General features: G+C 41.1%; 1 protein-coding gene across 1 annotated transcript in view; it reads left to right on the top strand.

The window, feature by feature from the left end:
- LOC119737638 (unconventional myosin-Ie-like) overlaps positions 1-20,919 on the top strand; it is a 61,367-nt gene that overhangs the window by 24,344 nt on the left and 16,104 nt on the right. Inside the window, exons 10-19 of the mRNA XM_038212109.1 lie at positions 330-497; positions 1,979-2,065; positions 3,802-3,969; positions 5,449-5,534; positions 8,437-8,518; positions 11,294-11,400; positions 12,512-12,610; positions 15,045-15,189; positions 15,865-15,979; positions 18,280-18,449. Coding sequence (XP_038068037.1) covers positions 330-497; positions 1,979-2,065; positions 3,802-3,969; positions 5,449-5,534; positions 8,437-8,518; positions 11,294-11,400; positions 12,512-12,610; positions 15,045-15,189; positions 15,865-15,979; positions 18,280-18,449 — 1,227 coding nt within the window. The remainder of the gene's footprint in view (positions 1-329; positions 498-1,978; positions 2,066-3,801; positions 3,970-5,448; positions 5,535-8,436; positions 8,519-11,293; positions 11,401-12,511; positions 12,611-15,044; positions 15,190-15,864; positions 15,980-18,279; positions 18,450-20,919) is intronic.

Genomic DNA, 20,919 nt, shown 5'->3' with positions numbered 1-20,919 from the left:
TCACACTCATCACAGGTTCTCACAAGTCCTCACAAGTCGCTCAGTCTCAAGTCAAGTTACAAGCTATTCAAGGAAACTGTTACAAAGGCATTCCTTTGTTACTGTGCCTCCCCTGTCACTTACGAATTGCTGGAGTCCAACTGCCAAACTTTCCAAGACCAATCCAGAATCATCTTGTTGATGCGCCCTCTATCGCTACGGCAACTCGACAGTGGTTGCCTGGGATTGGGACCGGCTACATCACGGGAACCAAAGTTCAAATCCAATCTTGGACAAAGAGTCGATCGAACCTGCCCCCAAAAACTTTTTTTTTTGTTCTCGTCTTTCAGTCTATCAACCAGGCCATGCAGAAGGATCGCGAGGAGATCAATATCGGCGTCTTGGACATCTACGGCTTTGAGATCTTCCAAGTAAACGGCTTCGAGCAGTTTTGTATCAACTTCGTCAACGAGAAGCTCCAGCAGATCTTCATCGAGCTCACGCTGAAAGCTGAGCAGGTCAGTCACTGAGAAATATAAAGCTGTTAGTATTAAAAGGGAATGTACAACATCTTGCTAGAATTTTGAGAAATGGATGGATTTGGGGGTCACTATTTATAGCAAATATTGTTACACTGACTCGTTTGAAGTTTTGTGTTCGTGAATGCTGGAAAACCCAAGAAACACAATCATGTTCCTGTAGTCTGTTACCCTGACCCTACTTACAGGCATGCAACTTTTCCTCGGATCAGCTGATTTCCTCTTTTTTTACTTCCCATGTGTGCCATTGAAAATAGAAAAACACTGTACAAAGTCTTGGAAAAATTTGAATTTCCTCTTTTTTTGTGATTTCCCAGTTGCATGCCTGTACTTAAGATGAAATGGAGCAATTTATAGACGTCATGGAATTATAAGGTCAGGGAACCAGTCTAGCAGGCTTGTACCCATTCATATGTGTGTAATCAATTGCAAACAAAATGCAGACTATATATGGTAAATTGGGGGCACTATTTGAATAAGCCAGTTTTTCCAACGCTGGTCGGCTGACCAGCGTTGGATATTGATACAAAAAAAACACATTTCTTGAATATGACAGCACACCAGATGCCCCGATTTAACGGGATGCTTTAGACTGTCATTCACTAACAGTCCAGTAAGGTATTTCCAAAGGCTTGAGACTTCTGCACCCACTTACAATCTGGACCAACATGAACTTTCGTCTGGAAATTTGGATCAACAAGACAAAAATCAGAGGAAACGGTAACGTCAGACCGTACAGTGACATCGACATCATGCATGAGCTGCTAGGCTGGTCAGACGCACAATTACAAAATTACAACATCGTCTGCAAATGGTGCTGGACTAAATCATAGTGCAAAGTACATGGGAGCCCAGAGAGGCCACATAAAGCTTATACTCGATCGTAACCCCATCTAAAAACATGTTAAAATTGTGCAGCAGCAGGATTCCAGTCAAACCAGTGAGTTTGGTGGTTTTGAGACATCAGCTTAGGCCAAAAAAAAAAACTCGGTCTCTGGTCAGCGCGCGCGTCGATTTTAATCATGCGTGTCAACCTTTTTTTTTTTTCAAATTAACACAGAAGCTACAACAGCGCCCTCTATTGCCGCGTCTCCTCAAATTTTTGTACCAAGGAGCACCAAGGAATGGGGAAATTGCACCAAGGCAAATGATAAAGGGCACCAAGGCAAATTATGGAGGACACCAATGTATAACGAGGACACAAAAAAGCAAAATAGTACCCACCTTGTCTGTACAATACAAGCTTGAAAAAAAAAAGCCACCATTTTTAATGTTGCCGACGCCCAAGGCTATGGCAATGCTCGTGCATACCAGAAACCAGAGACTTTTGGGGGGGGGGGGGCCTTAGGCACCCTGGATGCATTTTTCGGGCAAAATGGTAATGGTCTAAAAATGTCAATCTTTGTAGAAAACTGATTTATTTAACATGAATTTTACATCTTTTTGTTTTTGGTCTTCAGGAAGAGTATGTGAATGAAGGGATCAAGTGGAATCCTATTGACTACTTCAACAACAAGATTGTGTGCGATCTGATTGAAGAGAAAAAGGTCAGTCTGGTTCCCAGACCAAACGCTTCTGACTAATTTTAAGTTAGGTAGCTGTCAACCTCGTGCCCCGTGGGTACGATCTTGCAGCGCCATGTTGTTTCCCATCATGCCTTGCGCGATCGTAACCCCTGGAATTGTGTAATTTGAATATACCAAAATACGGTACATTATCATTAGGGCTGCAGTTTATCCGTTTTACGTGCCGACGCCATCTTTAAAATGTTAAAAGTTGTGATTTTGAAGAATTAATCCTTTCAAACACAACTTTTGGACGTTATGTTAATTAGCAAAGATTTGTATTAAATGTACGTACCCCTTTCGTGCCTTTACAACCACAGATACAGGGGGTTTTTTTAGCGAAAAACGCGGCTGACATAATCCATATCGTACAGGCTTCACGACTTTTGAATCATAATTTTTTTTTTTCGTACGTGACGTTACGTGTAAAGCTAAGCACGCGAGCGCATTATGGGCGCACCCAGTGTGCAATCTTCGAAATGCCCGCGCAGTACGCTGTCATCACAGCTAGGGGTTAGTGTAAGGAACGAGCACGCGCTCCTGGAGTCGAGGCTGGGTAGCTGTCACATGCAAAAATAGAACACAAAGCGTACATGGGCATGTATTTACGAGTACAGTATCCCATTGAATAAAACTTGAGTACCTGTTGAAGAACCCAACTGTCAAATTCAAATCTCAGAATCTTGGTTTATTTCTGCCAAAAAGTTTTGCCAAAATTTCGAAATTTTCAAAAGGCAAAATTCACAGCCAGCTTCTGATATACAACCAAACGCCATAAATGCGGCTTCGCAAGAGTAATTTCGACAGTATTTCTGCAATGTTTCTTGCCGAAACCTGATATGTTTTAATAAATCGGGGCGTGCACTGGAGCGTTATTTGTATAACAATAGGCCGTGCACAACGGCCCACACAACGGGCAGTACGCGGTCCACCTCCACAGACTACATGGACTTTGTGTGCGCGTACAAAAGCACGAGGGATTAGCGTGTTTAGACATCACCCGGAGGCGAGTCGAGGCAAGCTTGACGTCTTAACCTGTCAGCCGTGCCTGTGTATAAAAACAGCCAGTGCGTGTTATCACGTCCTCCGGCGCTAACTAGTTAATAAAGGTCAGAGCAATAACACTACAACATTGGTGTATCGATACAAGAATTCATGTGTGTATGAGCTCCGTGCGCTACCGAAAGAGGGCGCCCTTTTGCCTAACAACGACGTCCCATGGGCAGGACATTTCGCTGGTTGACGCGCACCGTTCCTTGTGTGTGACGCACGTACACCAGGGGATTTGTACTATGTACACGCGGTGGCCGCACTTCGCGGAAAATGAATTGCAGTCAGGCAAGATGGCGTCGGTCGGTCACCCCCAACTGTACTTCCTTTGCCGGTGAGGGGTTGCTTGTGAACGGAGCGGATATGTAGGTTTTTGATGAAAGCTTCGACTTTCACAAGCATCCTTAACTTGACATCTGTTTTGTTCTTTCAACTTACCCTGGTTTTCACTTTGAAAATTCCTCATTCATGACCCTCAAAACTTTTCTTTTCATTGTCTGAGAAGTTACCAAGTAATTTGGAAAGTTGGTTACGGGTACCGGATTCCATAATCGGGAACCGGTTCCTGACATCAGTGGCCGGTACTCGGTACCTGGCTCCATGACGCAGCAAAGCCCAGCCCCTTGTTTTATAATCAAGAATGTCCGTGTTTTTTTTTAAATGTTCAGTCACCTCCAGGAATCATGAGTATTCTGGACGACATCTGCGCCACCATGCACGCAAAGAGCGAAGGTGCCGACGAAAAACTGCTGCAGAAACTGAACGGAGCGGTCGGTACCCATCAGCACTTTCAGGGCACCGGCACAGGGTTCATTATACACCACTACGCTGGCAAGGTACGCCCCGTGATTTCATTCTCACAATATTACCATTTTATAACACCTCACGCACTAAGTCTTTCTCTTGATTGGTCGCACACTCTTGTTTTACCATACAGGGTGAGTAAAAAAAAAAGCAAAACCCAAATGTCGGGACCATTGTTTTAGTGAAGTTCTGCATGTAGCACTTTGAAAATCTAGGATATGAAAGCCCACTTCATAAGCTTTCTTTTAGTACACGAATCATTCAGATCACTCATGTAATTTCCAAGTTACGGAACTTTAAACACAACCACTGTTTTAAAGTTCTGTCAACCGATCACAGAAAAGGTGTGCGTTCTTTCAGCAAAACGAAAACAATTCACACACATCCTTATGTGAGTTGTTTTCGTTTCGCTGAAACAACACTTACCTTCTTGTGATCCGTGGACAGAACTTTGAAACGGTGGTTGTGTGTTTAAAATTCCCTAACTTGAAAAGTACATGAATACTTTGAATGATTCTTGTATTAAAAGAAAGCTTATGAATTGGGCTTTCATATCCTAGATTTTGAAAGGGCTGCATGCAGAACTTCACTAAAACAATGGTCCCAACATTTGGGTTTCGCTTTTTTTGACTCGCCCTGTACTCTTGAGGACAATCCTTTGTGTTTCCCTTTGTCCCTGTAATATAACACTCTCCCATAAACTAAACACACAAACTTACTACAGAGGACCGTTTTGAACAAAAGACCCAACGCCCGAGGACTAAAAGGATCTGTTGTTCTCCCTTTGTGTGTCTGTCCTTGGGGGTTATGTAGAACAATGCGTCACATGGTGGTTGCTATGGTTACCATTTGACAGTGCATAACCATAAAAAACTATACCACTGGAGCCTCACTATGAAAAAATATCATAGCGTCTCACCCACAGATTCTATCTTCTGATTGGTCGAGATTGCATCACATAATATTTGCTATTTTTAGCATTTCACAGTGCATAACCAGAAAGACTATGGGCCTTATGCACGAGTTGGCCATTCTTGTCGAGTTCCCTGAATGTATTTCATTAACTTTGAACTGTTGAATGGGATGGCGCCAGACTATTTATGCAGGCATAATGCAGCGTTATTTTACTGTCATTTTTTAAAATCTGGATGTAAACATTAGGGAATGTCTAATTGCAAATGTTAAATTATTCATTGAAGCAGACTGGAATTAAATAGTAATTCACTTGCTTTCGTTTCTCTTCGCAAGTTCCAAAAGTTAAGATTTTACCTCATTTTCAATTCAATATGGCCGACTCGTGCATAAGGCCCGTTCCACTGGAGCCTCGCTCTGAAAACCTCTGTGTGCATCGCAACCAACGTAGCAACAAGATGTCTGCAGGCACATGCATGCACATGCATGCACATGCGTGTTGAGCGTATTGTTCCGACGCGCTACAGAGTTGGGTTCAAACATTTCACGAAAGGGTAGTTTGGAAAAGTCCAGTTGTTTTCTGTTATTTCTGTCGCTAGGTGACATATTCGATTGACGGGTTCTGTGAGCGGAATCGAGACGTGCTGTTTCCTGATCTGATCGAGCTTATGCAGTCTAGCGAAAGGTGAGTCATGATAACATTATGTCAAAATAACCCGCCAAATTTCTTTTTGGCTGTTTCGGCACGTTTGCCACAGCCTTTGTTTTCTTTGAGATTTTTTTTTTTTTTGTGTGCTGTTTTTGCACATTTGCCGAAACAGCCTTTGTAACAGAGGCTGTTTCGACAAATGTGCCAAAACAGCCCAAAGAAAAAAAGGAAAGAAAAAAAAAAATCTTAACGAAAACAAAGTTGTTTTTTCTTCAGATATTTTGCCCATAGCATTCGTATACGTTTTTTTGGTCCCGGCACTTTGGGCACTCAAATCAATCCAATTGCTTTTATACTTGGCACAAACATTGGACCAGCACCTGCAGATGTGTGCTGAACATTGACGTCATCACGTTTCACGTGACGTCACAACAAAAGTGCATATTTTGTAGGTCTAATATCTCCAGAACGACAGGTCCGATTGGGTTAAAAGTTGGTATGTACTTAGACCGGGATGTGTTATAGATGAAAATTGAAGTGACGTCACAATAACGTCATCACATGTCATGTGACGTTATATTAACTGTGCATATTTTGAACGCCTGTATCTCCAAAACGACAGGACAGATTTGGTTCAAATTTGGTATGCCCTTAGACGGGGATGTGTTATAGATGAAAATTGTATTGACGTCACAATAACGTCATCACATGTCATGTGACGTCATATTAACTGTGCATATTTTGAAGGCCTATATCTCCAAAACGACAGGTTCGATTGGGTTCAAAGTTGATATGTACTTAGACGGAGATGTGTTATAGATGAAAATTGTATGACGTCACAATAACGTCATCACATGTCATGTGACGTCATAATAACTGTATATATAATTTGAAGACCTGTATCTCCAAAACGACAGGTCTGATTTGGTTCAAAGTTGGTATGTACTTAGTCCGGGATGTGTTATAGATGAAAATTGAAGTGACGTCAGGATGACGTCATCCCATGTAATGTGACGTCACTTTAAATGTGCTCTTTTCCGTGGCCTATATCTCCGGGATGTGTTATAGATGAAAATTGAAGTGACGTCACAATAACGTCATCACATGTCATGTGACGTTATATTAACTGTGCATATTTTGAACGCCTGTATCTCCAAAACGACAGGACAGATTTGGTTCAAATTTGGTATGCCCTTAGACGGGGATGTGTTATAGATGAAAATTGTATTGACGTCACAATAACGTCATCACATGTCATGTGACGTCATATTAACTGTGCATATTTTGAAGGCCTATATCTCCAAAACGACAGGTTCGATTGGGTTCAAAGTTGGTATGTACTTAGACGGAGATGTGTTATAGATGAAAATTGTATTGACGTCACAATAACGTCATCACATGTCATGTGACGTCATAATAACTGTATATATAATTTGAAGACCTGTATCTCCAAAACGACAGGTCTGATTTGGTTCAAAGTTGGTATGTACTTAGTCCGGGATGTGTTATAGATGAAAATTGAAGTGACGTCAGGATGACGTCATCCCATGTAATGTGACGTCACTTTAAATGTGCTCTTTTCCGTGGCCTATATCTCCAGAACTATGCGTCTGATTTGGTTGTAACTTGGTATGTACTCATAGAGCTATATTAAATTACTAGAGCGCTAACTCGTCATTCTGCGCGCGGAGACGCTTTGAAGCCGTCCTGGGCGCAGACATTTTGAATTCATGTGCGTGTTTGTAGAACATAAAGAAATTAGATGGATTGAATTTTTGAAAGTGTACTCTACATGCAACGCGCAAGTAGAACATACGCAAACAACTTAAGTGCGTCATTGACGGTTCAAAAAAACGTGACGGCAAAAAGCATCTGCAGCGAATCATAACGCGCACGTGTTACGCTGTTTGCGTAGAGCAAAATGACACGCTCACTTGCTGATAGTGCGTTTCGGTTTTGGGCGTATTGGCTTCGATAACGCACCGGTATGGAATACAAACGCAGATATGCAAATAGCCGTACAAAAGCCGTACAAATTTTTTAGGTCTCCATAGGTTTGTGCACAAACATGGATGTGCCCAGCAGGCATTACTTTGTACACGAAGTTAGCGCTCTAGTAATTTAATATAGCTCTATGTATGTACTACATTGGGATATGTCAAAGATGAATTGTTAATTAACTTTATGATGACGTCATCACACGCCATGTGACGTCACATTAAATGTGCACTTTTCTATGTATTGCAGAAGTATATGTCGTTTTGGTAGTAACTTGGTTTGTACCTGAGCAGGGATGTGTTATAGATGAAAATTGAAGTGATGTCGTGATGACGTCATCAAATTAAAGGTGAATTTATATAAGCATATATCTACGGAACTATTGGCCCTGAACAATCCGCAACTTTCTACTGCACACCTGTGTCCTATCAGTCACACTTGTACAGTTCGGGCGTTTCACAATGCAGTGCGCCACCAAGAGTTTGCCACCGAGAGTTCATTTTTCCCAGTGCATTGTGGGAGATAGTCGACAAATTCGAACAGTGGGACATTTGAAATTGTTCGTTTTTCCGGTCAGTAGTTTTGTAAGCGTATGATTTAAGTATCTGTTTGCACTTTTCTTTTCTTTTTATCAATATGGTGGTTTTTGTAAGGCGGCAGAATGCCATGCCCCAATCTATTACAAATTATCTCAAGTTGTCTACCGACACTCATTCAAATGGGCCATGTTTTGTCGACCGTAAACTTAAAAAATGGACTCTCTGTGGCAAACTCTTGATGGCGCACTGCATTGTGAATCGCCCGAATTGCTGGCCTGCTGTGTCTATAACAAACATATTATTATTTAATAGATGGACAGAATAATTTTGTAGTTTTTTAAACCAAATGCCCCAAAAACCTGGACTTCTTTTTTTATCCCTGACTAAATTCTGTCTTCCAGCCATTTCATACAGAGATTGTTTCCGGAGAAACTGGAGACAACAGAAAGGAAACGGCCTACGACAGCATCAACCAAAATCAGGGTGAGTCCATTCAAATCGACATAATCGAGAAAGCTAATTTTTCTGAGAGGGGGCGGGGCGTGAAAGACTTTACTTCATGAGTGAGACAGAGTTTGTGTCAAACAAGCTCAAAATAATCTCGGAAGCTACGGCCGAACTGTAGAACTTCTGTATCTAATAAGACATGTACATGATGTAAAAGTCTGTTCTTATAATGCACAACTACTCACGTGGTCGTGACTGTCAATTGAAAAGGATTCCCATTATTTTGTTGAACGTCTATTGCTGAACATTTATTTCAACGTTGTTATGTCACTAGAAATATTAAATCGTTATGTTAACATTTAAGCATACAAAATATAATACGAAGTAGTTTTACACAACACCGTTATTAACATAATGAAAATATATGCATAATCCACATAACAACACGGGGATAGGGTGAAGCGATCGCTTTTGTTCCCTGACCCGTTGGACACTTACAGAATGACGGACAATTAAGTACGAACTAAGGACAATGACAGACAAACAAACAAACAGGAGTATCATTAAGCTATTGGTGTATGTTTACAAAGTATCAACAGACTACAAATAAAATGTAAGAAGTTGTGTTTTTAATTTTTTGGTAAATGTAGATAGAGTTAAAGACGTTTTAAGAGGGATACTTGGACTATTCCAGATACTCGTGCCACGTTGAACTATTCCATTTTTGAACACTGTCGTTCTATTGAAGCCAACATGAAGATTTTTCTTCGGGATACTCCTGGTTTTATAACAATGAACATTTGAAGTTAAAGTAAAACATGAGCTAAAACACAAAGGGAGCAAATTATTCATATATTTGTACATGAATTTACCGAGATTGGGACAATAAAGATCATTAAATTGCAATAATTTAAGATTGGCAATGGTGTGGTATGATCTCAATAACCAGCATTGGAAATTATTCGAACAGCTCGTTTTTGTAAGATAAGAAGTTTATCACACGATGACGACCCACCCCAGATGATATTGGAATAGTTTAAGTATGGCAGAACAAGTGAATTATATTGCTATTATATTGCTAACCCCAATGCGAAATGTGTGACCTCGTGACCCAATTTTCCATTACTGCAATAAGTTGGTAGCTGGTCAGTGGAGACCTGAAGCAGGTGTTGTTGCGAGGGCCTAAGGGACAAGGTGATTGATTGCCAAAAAAGGCATTTGCTGAAGTTTGTTACTAACCAATGGAGAAACACAATCATTTCTTGAGCTGCTTTTCGCAGCTGAAAATATATGGGCAATTTTAGTGTTATGTTACGCCATGACAGGGCTTTTATGAGCTCAGTGAATAAACCTGAACATGTATTTTTTCAAATCTTATACATCCATCCTCTAGTAATGGTCAAGGAGATTACAGACTAGGAGTTTTGGATCATTTCTCTGAATCATTAATTAGATATCATGGTTAATTGGCTCTGTTATGGACATTACACTTCCCTTCATAACAATGAAATTAACCCTTATATTAAAATTTACTATACTTCATACATATTCATGATTGAGAGCCGAAGTCTCACTGGTCAATTCACCATCACGTGCCAGATGTTATTTTTGCTGTTTACCAAACGCGCGTAGGAGGATTCACGCGCAGGGTAAATAGGCATACCTAGTAGACTGTCGCACGGGTTAAAGGGAATATACATGTACATCATTTGCTTTTGCTGTAATTTTCAGAAATTGATGGAATTGGGGGGTTGGAAATATATAGCAAATATAGTTACACTGACTTTTTTGAGGTTTTGGGTTCAAAAATGCTATAAAAACCAAGAAAAACAATCATTTTCCTGTAGTCTGGTTCCCTGACTCCATTTAAGAAGAAACAGAGCAGTTTACATACATTGGGAATTGTAAGGTCAGGGAACCAGTCTAGCTGGCTTGTACCCGTTCATAGGTGTGTAATCGATTGCAAACAAGTGCGATGGTCAACTGGGGCCAGTATTTGGTCGGCCGATCAGCGTTGGAAATTGATACAAAAATACCACTTTTCTTGAAAGTGACAGTATACCAGGTGCTATGATTTTACAGGATGCTTTACACTGTCATTCACTAACAGTCCAGCAAGGTATTTCAAAATGATTTGGTAGTTTTATTTTTTGATGTTTGCAAATGTTGTATTTTCCCTTTAACTGTGCGACAGTCTACTATGTATGGGCTTTACAAAGCAATCGCGGAACTGTCACACAGGTTTACCGTAGTACGCACGCGCGAACATCACCCAAGCGAGCTACACACGAAGAAGTGGTTGCATGGTACGCGTTCTTTAATGTTCTCAAGCTTAATGATGTCAAACTGGAGAATATTCATGGACAATAAAGATGCCTCCTGTCCACAAACAACTGAATTTACAACTGTAGTTACTGTATTTCAAATGAACTAAACTAGTGAAGTTGAACAATAATATTCTTTTGGTGAGTTGGACTGGTTTCTCCGAAGATACTGTTTTGGTTGCATACTGCAACGAAAACAAATGCAGCAGCTGAATATGTATGAGGTATAGTAAACAAATACAACATGGTTTGTTTCGGGTGGACAGTCGATATTCGCTCCCCGAGGTATTGGAAGTTGACAAACTAGTTCCCTCGGCTTCACCCCGGGAACTAGTTTGTCAACTTCCAATACCTCTGGCAGACGACTATCGACCGTCCACTCTCAAACCGTGTTATATTTGTAGAATGTTTTATCGTTGGTTTATTTGGGGGAAACGTAATCAAATTGGGCCAGGTTGTACAGTCTTCCAGTGTTTGTTCTTCGCAGACCCAAGCCAATCTCCTTGTGACGAGGCTGATGAAGTGTACGCCTCACTACATCCGCTGCATCAAGCCGAATGAGACCAAGAGACCGAGAGACTGGGAAGAAAAGAGGTGAGTTTGAGAAGGAAAGAAACTAGAGTTCTGAAAATGTGATGTCATGAAAATTGTGTCATTCCACACTTTATTTTTCAGTGCGGTCTAGTGGTTAGGCTTCGTGACTCATGATTAGAGGCTCAGGGGTTCGAATCCAGCTGCTGGCCACATGTTGTGTCCTTGGGCAAGCCACTTCACCCCACTTGCCTCTCTCCACCTAGGAGAATGGGTACCGCCATTAGCTGGGAGTAAACCTGAGGTGGACTGGCATCCCATCCAGGGGGAAAAGAAATATTCAGTCTCCTGGCCATATGTTGTGTCCTTGGGCAAGCCACTTCACCCCACTTGCCTCTCTCCACCTAGGAGAATGGGTACCGGCATTAGCTGGGAGTAACCTGCAATGGACTGGCATCCCAACCAGGGGGAATAGAAATATTATTTGCGTCTGCTGGCCATATGTTGTGTCCTTGGGCAAGCCACTTTACCCCACTTGCCTCTCTCCACCTAGGAGAATGGGTACTGGCATTAGCTGGGAGAAACCTGCCATGGACTAGCATCCCATCCAGGGGGAATAGAAATATTATTTGTCTGCTGGCCATATGTTGTGTCCTTTGGCAAGCCACTTTACCCCACTTGCCTCTCTCCACCCAGGAGTATAAATGGGTACCGCCATTAGCTGGGAGTAAACCTGAGATGGACTGGCATCCCATCCAGGGGGAGTAGAAATATTATTAGTTGTGTCCTTGGGCAAGCCACTTTACCCTACTTAATTGCCTCTCTGCACCTAGGAGAATTGGTACCGACATTAGCTGGGAGTAACTTGCGATAGAGTGGCATCCCATCCAGGGGGAATAGAAATATTCTCAGTCGTTTCATGCCACTGAATCTGTAGATAAACGCCGGCCTGATGGGCCATATTGGCTCGTGACAGACTGTACTTCACACATTTTATCCCCCTGAAAGGAATTTCGTCCCAAAGGAAGTCTTGAAAAACCCGGAATGCTTTGAATGTTAATCTGCGAATTCCAGAGAGAAATTGACATCTGTTTCAGGAGAAAAGACTTTTTGATAGTAAAACTAAACAAATTTCTAAAATCTTTTTTGTTTCTCTGTTATTTTTACGCCGTAGAGTGCACCATCAAGTGGAGTATCTAGGATTGAAGGAGAACATCCGAGTCCGACGCGCCGGCTTTGCCTACAGGAGGGAGTTCGACAAATTCCTCAGAAGGTTCGTTCTGCCACACCTGAACTAATTTAATAATCTGTACACTGGCATGTTTTGGAATGTTTGGTATGGTATAAATTTGTGCATATTATAAACAGAAAGTATCATTTCGGTTTGCGGTAACACCATGTGGTAATAACTACTGCTTAGAAGATATTTACTTCTGAAAAGAACTTGTCCTGCTTATTATCAAGTTTCGCTAAGTAGTTTTTGTTCGGATAGGCGTTAAATTTGGGCACTCCATTATAATCATCATCATTGGGCGGCCGCAGCCGAGATGGATGCAACCAAACTCTTCCAGACTCTCTTGTCCGCCATGGCCGTGGTGATGTCATCAACGTGCTGGCTCACATCATTGCATACAGTGTCAACGTAGTTGAGGGGTCTCCTCTCTCTGTTGGGGCAAGGCAATCTCCAGCAGATGAGGTCAGAGACAACTTGCTCTTTGGGTTCTATAGCAGTGGGCGGCAAAGCAGGCTCTGCGTTCTGCTATTGTAGTGATAAGTGGGATGCTGCCGTATATTTCCGCCTAGTCTTATGTTCCCTCCAGGAAATATTTTGCGCTCTCATGAGGAGGCGAGTGAAGGTGCCATCTAGCCTCTGTTTAAGCTGCTCTTTTACAGACCATGTCTCGGCACCGTATAGCAGGATACTTTCGCCAGAGGATCGGAAGAAAGCAAGCTTGGTGGATCGTGATATGTTGGATTTCCAGATAGAGTGGAGTTTGCAGAGTTGCTGACTCGAGTCATGTGACTTGGACTCGAGTCGGACTCGAGTCGCTATTTTTGTGACTTGTGACTTGACTTGTAAATACCAGCTTTGACTTGTGACTTGACTTGGGATTGCAAAAAATGACTTGTTACCAACCCAAGTCAGACGCTACTTGAGCGACCCAAATACACTTTAATTAAGCTATTTTACTTTTAATTAGCTATTCGGTTTACGCCTTACGTGCATTAAAAAAACGGACTTTGGCTTGCGCGGTTTCTACTTCGCCCAGCTGCAGCTGTAGATCATATCAGTGAGCTGAGCTGTTACGTTGCGTACGCGCGCGTGAGTGAAATAAATAGTGACCTCAATATGTCATGATTGACCAGCAAGCATGGCGGCTTCTAGCGGTGTTGTTCCACAGGTGGTGAGTTTTGCACGTGTATTCAGTCATGGAGGAATAATTATGAGGCCACACAGAGCAAAGTTGAGTGATACTATGTTGAGGGGAATTAAGGAGGCATGTTCAAAATAACTCGTAAGTTGACTCTAGGTTCTTTTAGCTTATTACAGCTGGACAAAATAATGTGCAACTTGACGTGTTCTTGGACAAAGATACTTGTGACTTGACTTGTGTTTAGACCAAATGACTTGTGACTTGACTTGTGACTGGACCTAATGACTTGTGACTTGACTTGTGACTGGACCTAATGACTTGTGACTTGACTTGGACTTGCAAACAGTGACTTGTGACTTGACTTGGGATTGCAAAAAATGACTTGCTGCCACCTCTGGGAGTTTGTTGCACGCATTCCATGCTTGACCCTTGCGTGTGAGAAAGTCCTTCTTGCTGTCAGCTATTTAGGGACCCAGATATTTCAAGCCTGGCACCTCTTTAAATTGAGTGCCACCTGTAGAGAGGACAGGAGGGTGGTTTGGTGCCTCGTTAATGGTCAACAGCTCGCTTTTCTTAGCGCTCGAGAAAAGTCCAAATTTGGAAGCAGCACAAAGCTTTTGATGTTATGCAAAATAGCAAAGGAATGATTAACTGTTGTGATTATTATAATGATTTTCTGTTGTGCATGATCAATTTGTGCGATTCACAATGCAGTGCGCCACCTAGAGTTTGCCACGGAGAGTTCATTTTTCCCAGTGCATTGTGGGAGATGGTCGTCAAATTCGCAGCGCGGGACATTTGAAATTGTTGGTTTTTCCAGTCAGTCGTTTTGTAAGCGTATGATTCGGGTATATATTTGCCCTTCTCTTTTCTGTTTATCAATATGGTGTTTTTTGTAAGGTGGCACAACGCCCCACAATCTATAACAAATTAGCTCAAGTTGTCAACTGACACTCATTCAAAATGGGCTGTAATTTGAAAAATGGACTCTCCATGGCAAACTCTTGGTGGCGCACTGCATTGTAAATTGCCTGAATTAAAAAAATCCTAAACTCAAACGTAACTTTGTTGACTACCAATCTGATTTGCTGGGTTGGGTCATATTTAAACCAGGCATGCAACTTTTCCTCAGATCAGCTGATTTCCTCTTTTTTAACTTCCCATGTGTGCCATTGAAAATAGAAAAACACTGTACAAATTCTGAAAAAAATTTGAATTTCCTCTTTTTTGGGGGATTTCCCAGTTGCATGCCTGTTAAACAAAGAATTGCCGTTTCATGTACATAATAAAAACTAGATTTTACCAGTACATGCTCGTCAATCCTCCCGACAGATACTCGGTCATCACCCCAGAGACATGGCCCCAATGGCGGGGCGACGTCCGGTCTGGTATCAAGCATCTCATGAATGCCGTCAATATGGAACCGGACCAGTGGCAGCTGGGCAGAACCAAAGTCTTCATCAAGGCACCTGAATCGGTAAGTCCCCCCACCCCCCTTGTCAATACCCTAGTCAGATGGGCAGTCTTAACCCAAGAGACATGGCACCACTGGTGGGGGCATTTCCAGTCTGGTGTCAAGCATCTCATGAATGCAGTTACCGTAATGATATCGGAGTCTTATATAGCCCACGTACCGTATCTACCAACAATTAGGTACTCAAGACGCTGGAAATTATGTCTTTATAAAGACAGGTAAATGAAGTTTATGAAAAATATAAGACCCATTATGTAGAACCTGCTAAGGGTATACAAGGTGCTGCAGCGCATTAAGTAGCCACTGCCAGAAACACTGGGCAAACCCCTTCTCTTAGCGATAAGTGTAACTGGGTTCTTTAACGTGCATTGCACAACACACGGGACCTACGGCTTTACGTCCCATCCGAAGGACGAAGCAATAATGGTAAAGTGCCTTGCTCAAGGGCACAAGCACCATGTTCCCACGGTCAGGATTCGAACCCATGTACCACGGCACACAAGTCGAACACTGTAACCATTGGACCACAGCACCCCAAGTATTCAGTAATTCTTGAATTTAGGTATATTTGACGTTGGGTTTTTTAACGGTTACCGGGGTACCCATTTTTTTTCATAAGAATCTTTGGGACGTCCTTATTACTTTCTTCCTTGTCTCATCTTTTCTTCTCGTTTCTAGCTCTTTCTGCTGGAGGAACAACGAGAGAGGAAGTACGACCACTTCGCTCGCATCCTCCAGAAAGCCTTCCGTCGCTTCAATGCCCACAAACACTACCTACGACTCAAAGAACAAGGTACACTTCAAATAAATCCTTTTCTTACTACTTCTTCTTCTTCTTTTTTAAATGTATAAATCATTTTTTAAAGGGAAAATACAACATTTGCAAACATCAAAAAATAAAACTACCAAATCATTTTGAAATACCTTGCTGGACTGTTAGTGAATGACAGTGTAAAGCATCCAGTAAAATCATGGCACCTGGTATACTGTCATTTTCAAGAAAAGTGATATTTTTGTATCAATTTCCAACGCTGGTCGGCCGACCAGCGTTGGAAAAAAATGGCTTTTTTTCAAATACTGGCCCCAATTGACCATCGCACTTGTTTGCAATCGATTACACACCTATGAATGGGTACGAGCCAGCTAGACTGGTTCCCTCACCTTACAATTCCCTAATATATGTAAACTGCTCTGTTTCTTCTTATATGGAGTCAGGGAACCAGACTACAGGAAAATGATTGTTTTTTTGGTTTTTATAGCATTTCTGAACCCAAAACCTCAAAAAAGTCAGTGTAACTATATTTGCTATATATTTCCAACCCCCCAATCCCATCCATTTCTGAAAATTACAGCAAAAGCAAATGATGTATATTCCCTTTAATTTCATGTGGCAAAATAAATGTTTGACTTTTTTAAGTTTACAGGGTGAGTGAAAAAACAAAAACCAAATTGCAACCCCTATACAGGGTGGTCCCCAAAAAAACCGGCACCTCATACTTCCACTACCTTGAGACTCAAACAACCTGTACAAATTGATGGAGAATCCTTTTAGAAGAATTATTATACCAAAATATCCCGATTCGGTCCAGTAGTCTTTGCTGCAGAGCCTATTTTGTGAAGGATGCTTCTTTCATGTGGAAAGTTTAACAGCCAGGCCAACACCTTTTTTTCAGGCTGGAAAAAAGGTTAAAGGGAATATACATCATTTGCTTTTGCTGTAATTTTCAGAAATGGATGGAAATGGGGGGTTAGAAATATATAGTTAATATAGTTACACTGACTTTTTTGAGGTTTTGGGTTCGAAAATGCTATAAAAACCAAGAAAAACAATCATTTTCCTGTAGTCTGGTTCCCTGACTCCATATAAGAAGAAACAGAGTAGTTTACATACATTGGGGAATTGTAAGGTCAGGGAACCAGTCTAGCTGGCTTGTACCCGTTCATAGGTGTGTAATCGATTGCAAACAAGTGCGATGGTCAATTGGGGCCAGTATTTAACAAAAATACCACTTTTCTTGAAAATGACAGTATACCAGGTGCCATGATTTTACAGGATGCTTTACACTGTCATTCACTAACAGTCCAGCAAGGTATTTCAAAATGATTTGGTAGTTTTATTTTTTGATGTTTGCAAATGTTGTATTTTCCCTTTAAATATTGACCTGTGACAGATTTAGTTGCACGAAATGCAATGCTTTAAAAATCACTATGATTCTCTTGAGGATGGCGAAGAGAGCATTAGTGATACATTTCACCGGAAGTTGTTGGAAGAAAAAGACGAAAATGCGGGATTTTCCCCACATACGTTAGTGAAGATTGGTTGAATCATTTACATGATTGAATGGCGTCATGAATGGTGCCCTTTTCTTCGGACTTTGCCCTCGACTTTCCCAAGTACGAAGTGAACTTCTTTGTTGATGAGTCAGCAATACTCTAACCGTAATTCAGGCTTTTTAATTTTATGAAAATACTGAATATTTTTCTCATCGTAAAACTTTTGTACATCTTTTCGTTCGGCATATTTCCATTTTTTTTTCCCCTTATGCCAGTTTAACTCTTTCAGTGCCTGCAAAATTTGAAAAGTGTAACCCTATAAAAGTGCCCAACTAAGAGCGTTTTTTTTTAATTGTTCAAAATTCTGTAAACAAAAAAGTGAAAGTATTACTCACTAAATTTGTTGTTGTTGCTCTCTGGTATATCCTTGGTATATTGGAAAGTCAATAGTAATCACATACATAGTGATACACCCTTAAACACTGTCCTGCACTCAGGGGAATTTTTGCAGAAAATACGAGTGTCAGTGCTGTGCCCTCTCGCAAGAACTCGAATGAAACAAATAAATACAGGTCATACCTGAATGAAAATGATATTATTAGAAAGAGCGAGAGCACCCCATTTTGATAACATGCTTACTCTACCTCGTACATGTACGAGGTTTGGCAATTTTAAGTGCCAACAATACCTCGTACATGTACGAGGTTGGCAATTTCTACCTAAACAAATATACCTCGTACATGTAGGACTTTGGCATTGAAAGAGTTAATCATCTTTTGTAATCAATGTTACTTTATCTGTCTTTTTTTTTTTCTGCAGCATCTGATCTGCTGTACAACAAGAAGGAGCGACGACGATACAGTCTCAATCGCAACTTCGCCGGCGACTACATCGGGTTTGAGCACAATCCTTTGCTGCAGGCGCTGACCCAACGCAGGGAGCGCGTCGAGTTCTCCGACAAGGTCAACAAGTATGATCGCCGCTTCAAGGTAAATATTTTGGTTTATGGCTTCTCTAGAGTTTGGTTGATGGCTTCTCTAGAGTTCGGATTATGGCTTCTCTAGAGTTTGGTTGATGGCTTCTCTAGAGTTTGGTTTATGGCTTCTCTAGAGTTTGGTTTATGGCTTCTCTAGAGTTTGGTTTATGGCTTCTCTAGAGTTTGGTTTATGGCTTCTCTAGAGTTTGGTTTATGGCTTCTGTAGAGTTTGGTTTATGGCTTCTCTAGAGTTTGGTTTATGGCTTCTCTAGAGTTTGGTTTATGGCTTCTCTAGAGTTTGGTTTATGGCTTCTCTAGAGTTTGGTTTATGGCTTCTCTAGAGTTTGGTTTATGGCTTCTCTAGAGTTTGGTTTATGGCTTCTCTAGAGTTTGGTTTATGGCTTCTCTGGAGTTTGGTTTATGGCTTCTCTAGAGTTTGGTTTATGGCTTCTCTGGAGTTTGGTTTATGGCTTCTCTAGAGTTTGGTTTATGGCTTCTCTAGAGTTTGGTTTATGGCTTCTCTAGAGTTTGGTTTATGGCTTCTCTAGAGTTTGGTTTATGGCTTCTCTAGAGTTTGGTTTATGGCTTCTCTAGAGTTTGGTTTATAGCTTCTCTTGAGTTTGGTTTATGGCTTCTCGAGAGTTTGGTTGATGGCTTCTCTAGAGTTTGGTTGATGGCTTCTCTAGAGTTTGGTTGATGGCTTCTCTAGAGTTTGGTTGATGGCTTCTCTAGAGTTTGGTTGATGGCTTCTCTAGAGTTTGGTTTATGGCTTCTCTAGAGTTTGGTTTATGGCTTCTCTAGAGTTTGGTTTATGGCTTCTCTGGAGTTTGGTTTATGGCTTCTCTGCAGTTTGATTTATGGCTTCTCTAGAGTTTGGTTTATGGCTTCTCTAGAGTTTGGTTTATGGCTTCTCTAGAGTTTGGTTGATGGCTTCTCTAGAGTTTGGTTGATGGCTTCTCTAGAGTTTGGTTGATGGCTTCTCTAGAGTTTGGTTGATGGCTTCTCTAGAGTTTGGTTTATGGCTTCTCTAGAGTTTGGTTTATGGCTTCTCTAGAGTTTGGTTTATGGCTTCTCTGGAGTTTGGTTTATGGCTTCTCTGCAGTTTGATTTATGGCTTCTCTAGAGTTTGGTTTATGGCTTCTCTAGAGTTTGGTTTATGGCTTCTCTAGAGTTTGGTTGATGGCTTCTCTAGAGTTTGATTTATGGCTTCTCTGGAGTTTGGTTTATGGCTTCTCTAGAGTTTGGTTTATGGCTTCTCTAGAGTTTGGTTTATGGCTTCTCTAGAGTTTGGTTTATGGCTTCTCTAGAGTTTGGTTTATGGCTTCTCTAGAGTTTGGTTTATGGCTTCTCTGGAGTTTGGTTTATGGCTTCTCTAGAGTTTGGTTTATGGCTTCTCTGGAGTTTGGTTTATGGCTTCTCTAGAGTTTGGTTTATGGCTTCTGTAGAGTTTGGTTTATGGCTTCTCTAGAGTTTGGTTTATGGCTTCTGTAGAGTTTGGTTTATGGCTTCTCTAGAGTTTGGTTTATGGCTTCTCTAGAGTTTGGTTTATGGCTTCTCTAGAGTTTGGTTTATGGCTTCTCTAGAGTTTGGTTTATGGCTTCTCTAGAGTTTGGTGTATGGCTTCTCTAGAGTTTGGTTTATGGCTTCTCTAGAGTTTGGTTTATGGCTTCTCTAGAGTTTGGTTTATGGCTTCTCTAGAGTTTGGTTTATGGCTTCTCTAGAGTTTGGTTTATGGCTTCTGTAGAGTTTGGTTTATGGCTTCTCTAGAGTTTGGTTTATGGCTTCTCTAGAGTTTGGTTTATGGCTTCTCTAGAGTTTGTCTAACTAATAAATATGGCTTCTCTAGAGTTTGGCTAACTAATCAATTGACCTTCTGAAATTTAAAAAATTTTGACGGAAAGACTACCTGCTCAATTTTTTTAGAATTCTAGAGTTTTTTTAAAGCATTCGTGTATCTTAGGTCTGATTCAGTTCTTTAGACTCTTTGTGAATATATAATTGGAACAATACAGGGTGAGTTAACAAATTAAACCCATATGGTAGGACCAATTTTTGAATGAAGTTTTGCCTGTACCACTTTCAAAATATAGGAAATGAAAGTCCAATCAATAAGCTTTCTTTTAGTACAAGAATCATTCAAATCACTTGTGTACTTTTCAAGTTATGGAATTTTGAACACAAACTCCATTTTGAAGTTCTGTCGACGGATCACACAAAAGGTGTGTGTTCTTTCAGCAAAACGAAAACAATTCACACACATCCTTATGTGATTTGTTTTCGTGTTGCTGAGAGAGCACTGAACTTGTTTGTGATCCGTGGACAGAATCTTAAAACGGCGGCTGTGCTTAAAACTCCGTAACTTAAAAAGTACATGAGTGATTTGAATGATTCTTGTACTAAACGAAAGCTTAGGAATTGGGCTTTCACAGCCTAGATTTTGAAAGTGCTACATTCAGAACTTTACTACAAAAATGGTCCCGACA

The sequence above is a fragment of the Patiria miniata genome, unplaced genomic scaffold (assembly GCF_015706575.1).
Source record: "Patiria miniata isolate m_02_andy unplaced genomic scaffold, ASM1570657v1 HiC_scaffold_3, whole genome shotgun sequence".
NCBI lineage: Eukaryota > Metazoa > Echinodermata > Asteroidea > Valvatida > Asterinidae > Patiria > Patiria miniata.
This window is presented reverse-complemented; position numbering and strand designations above follow the sequence as displayed.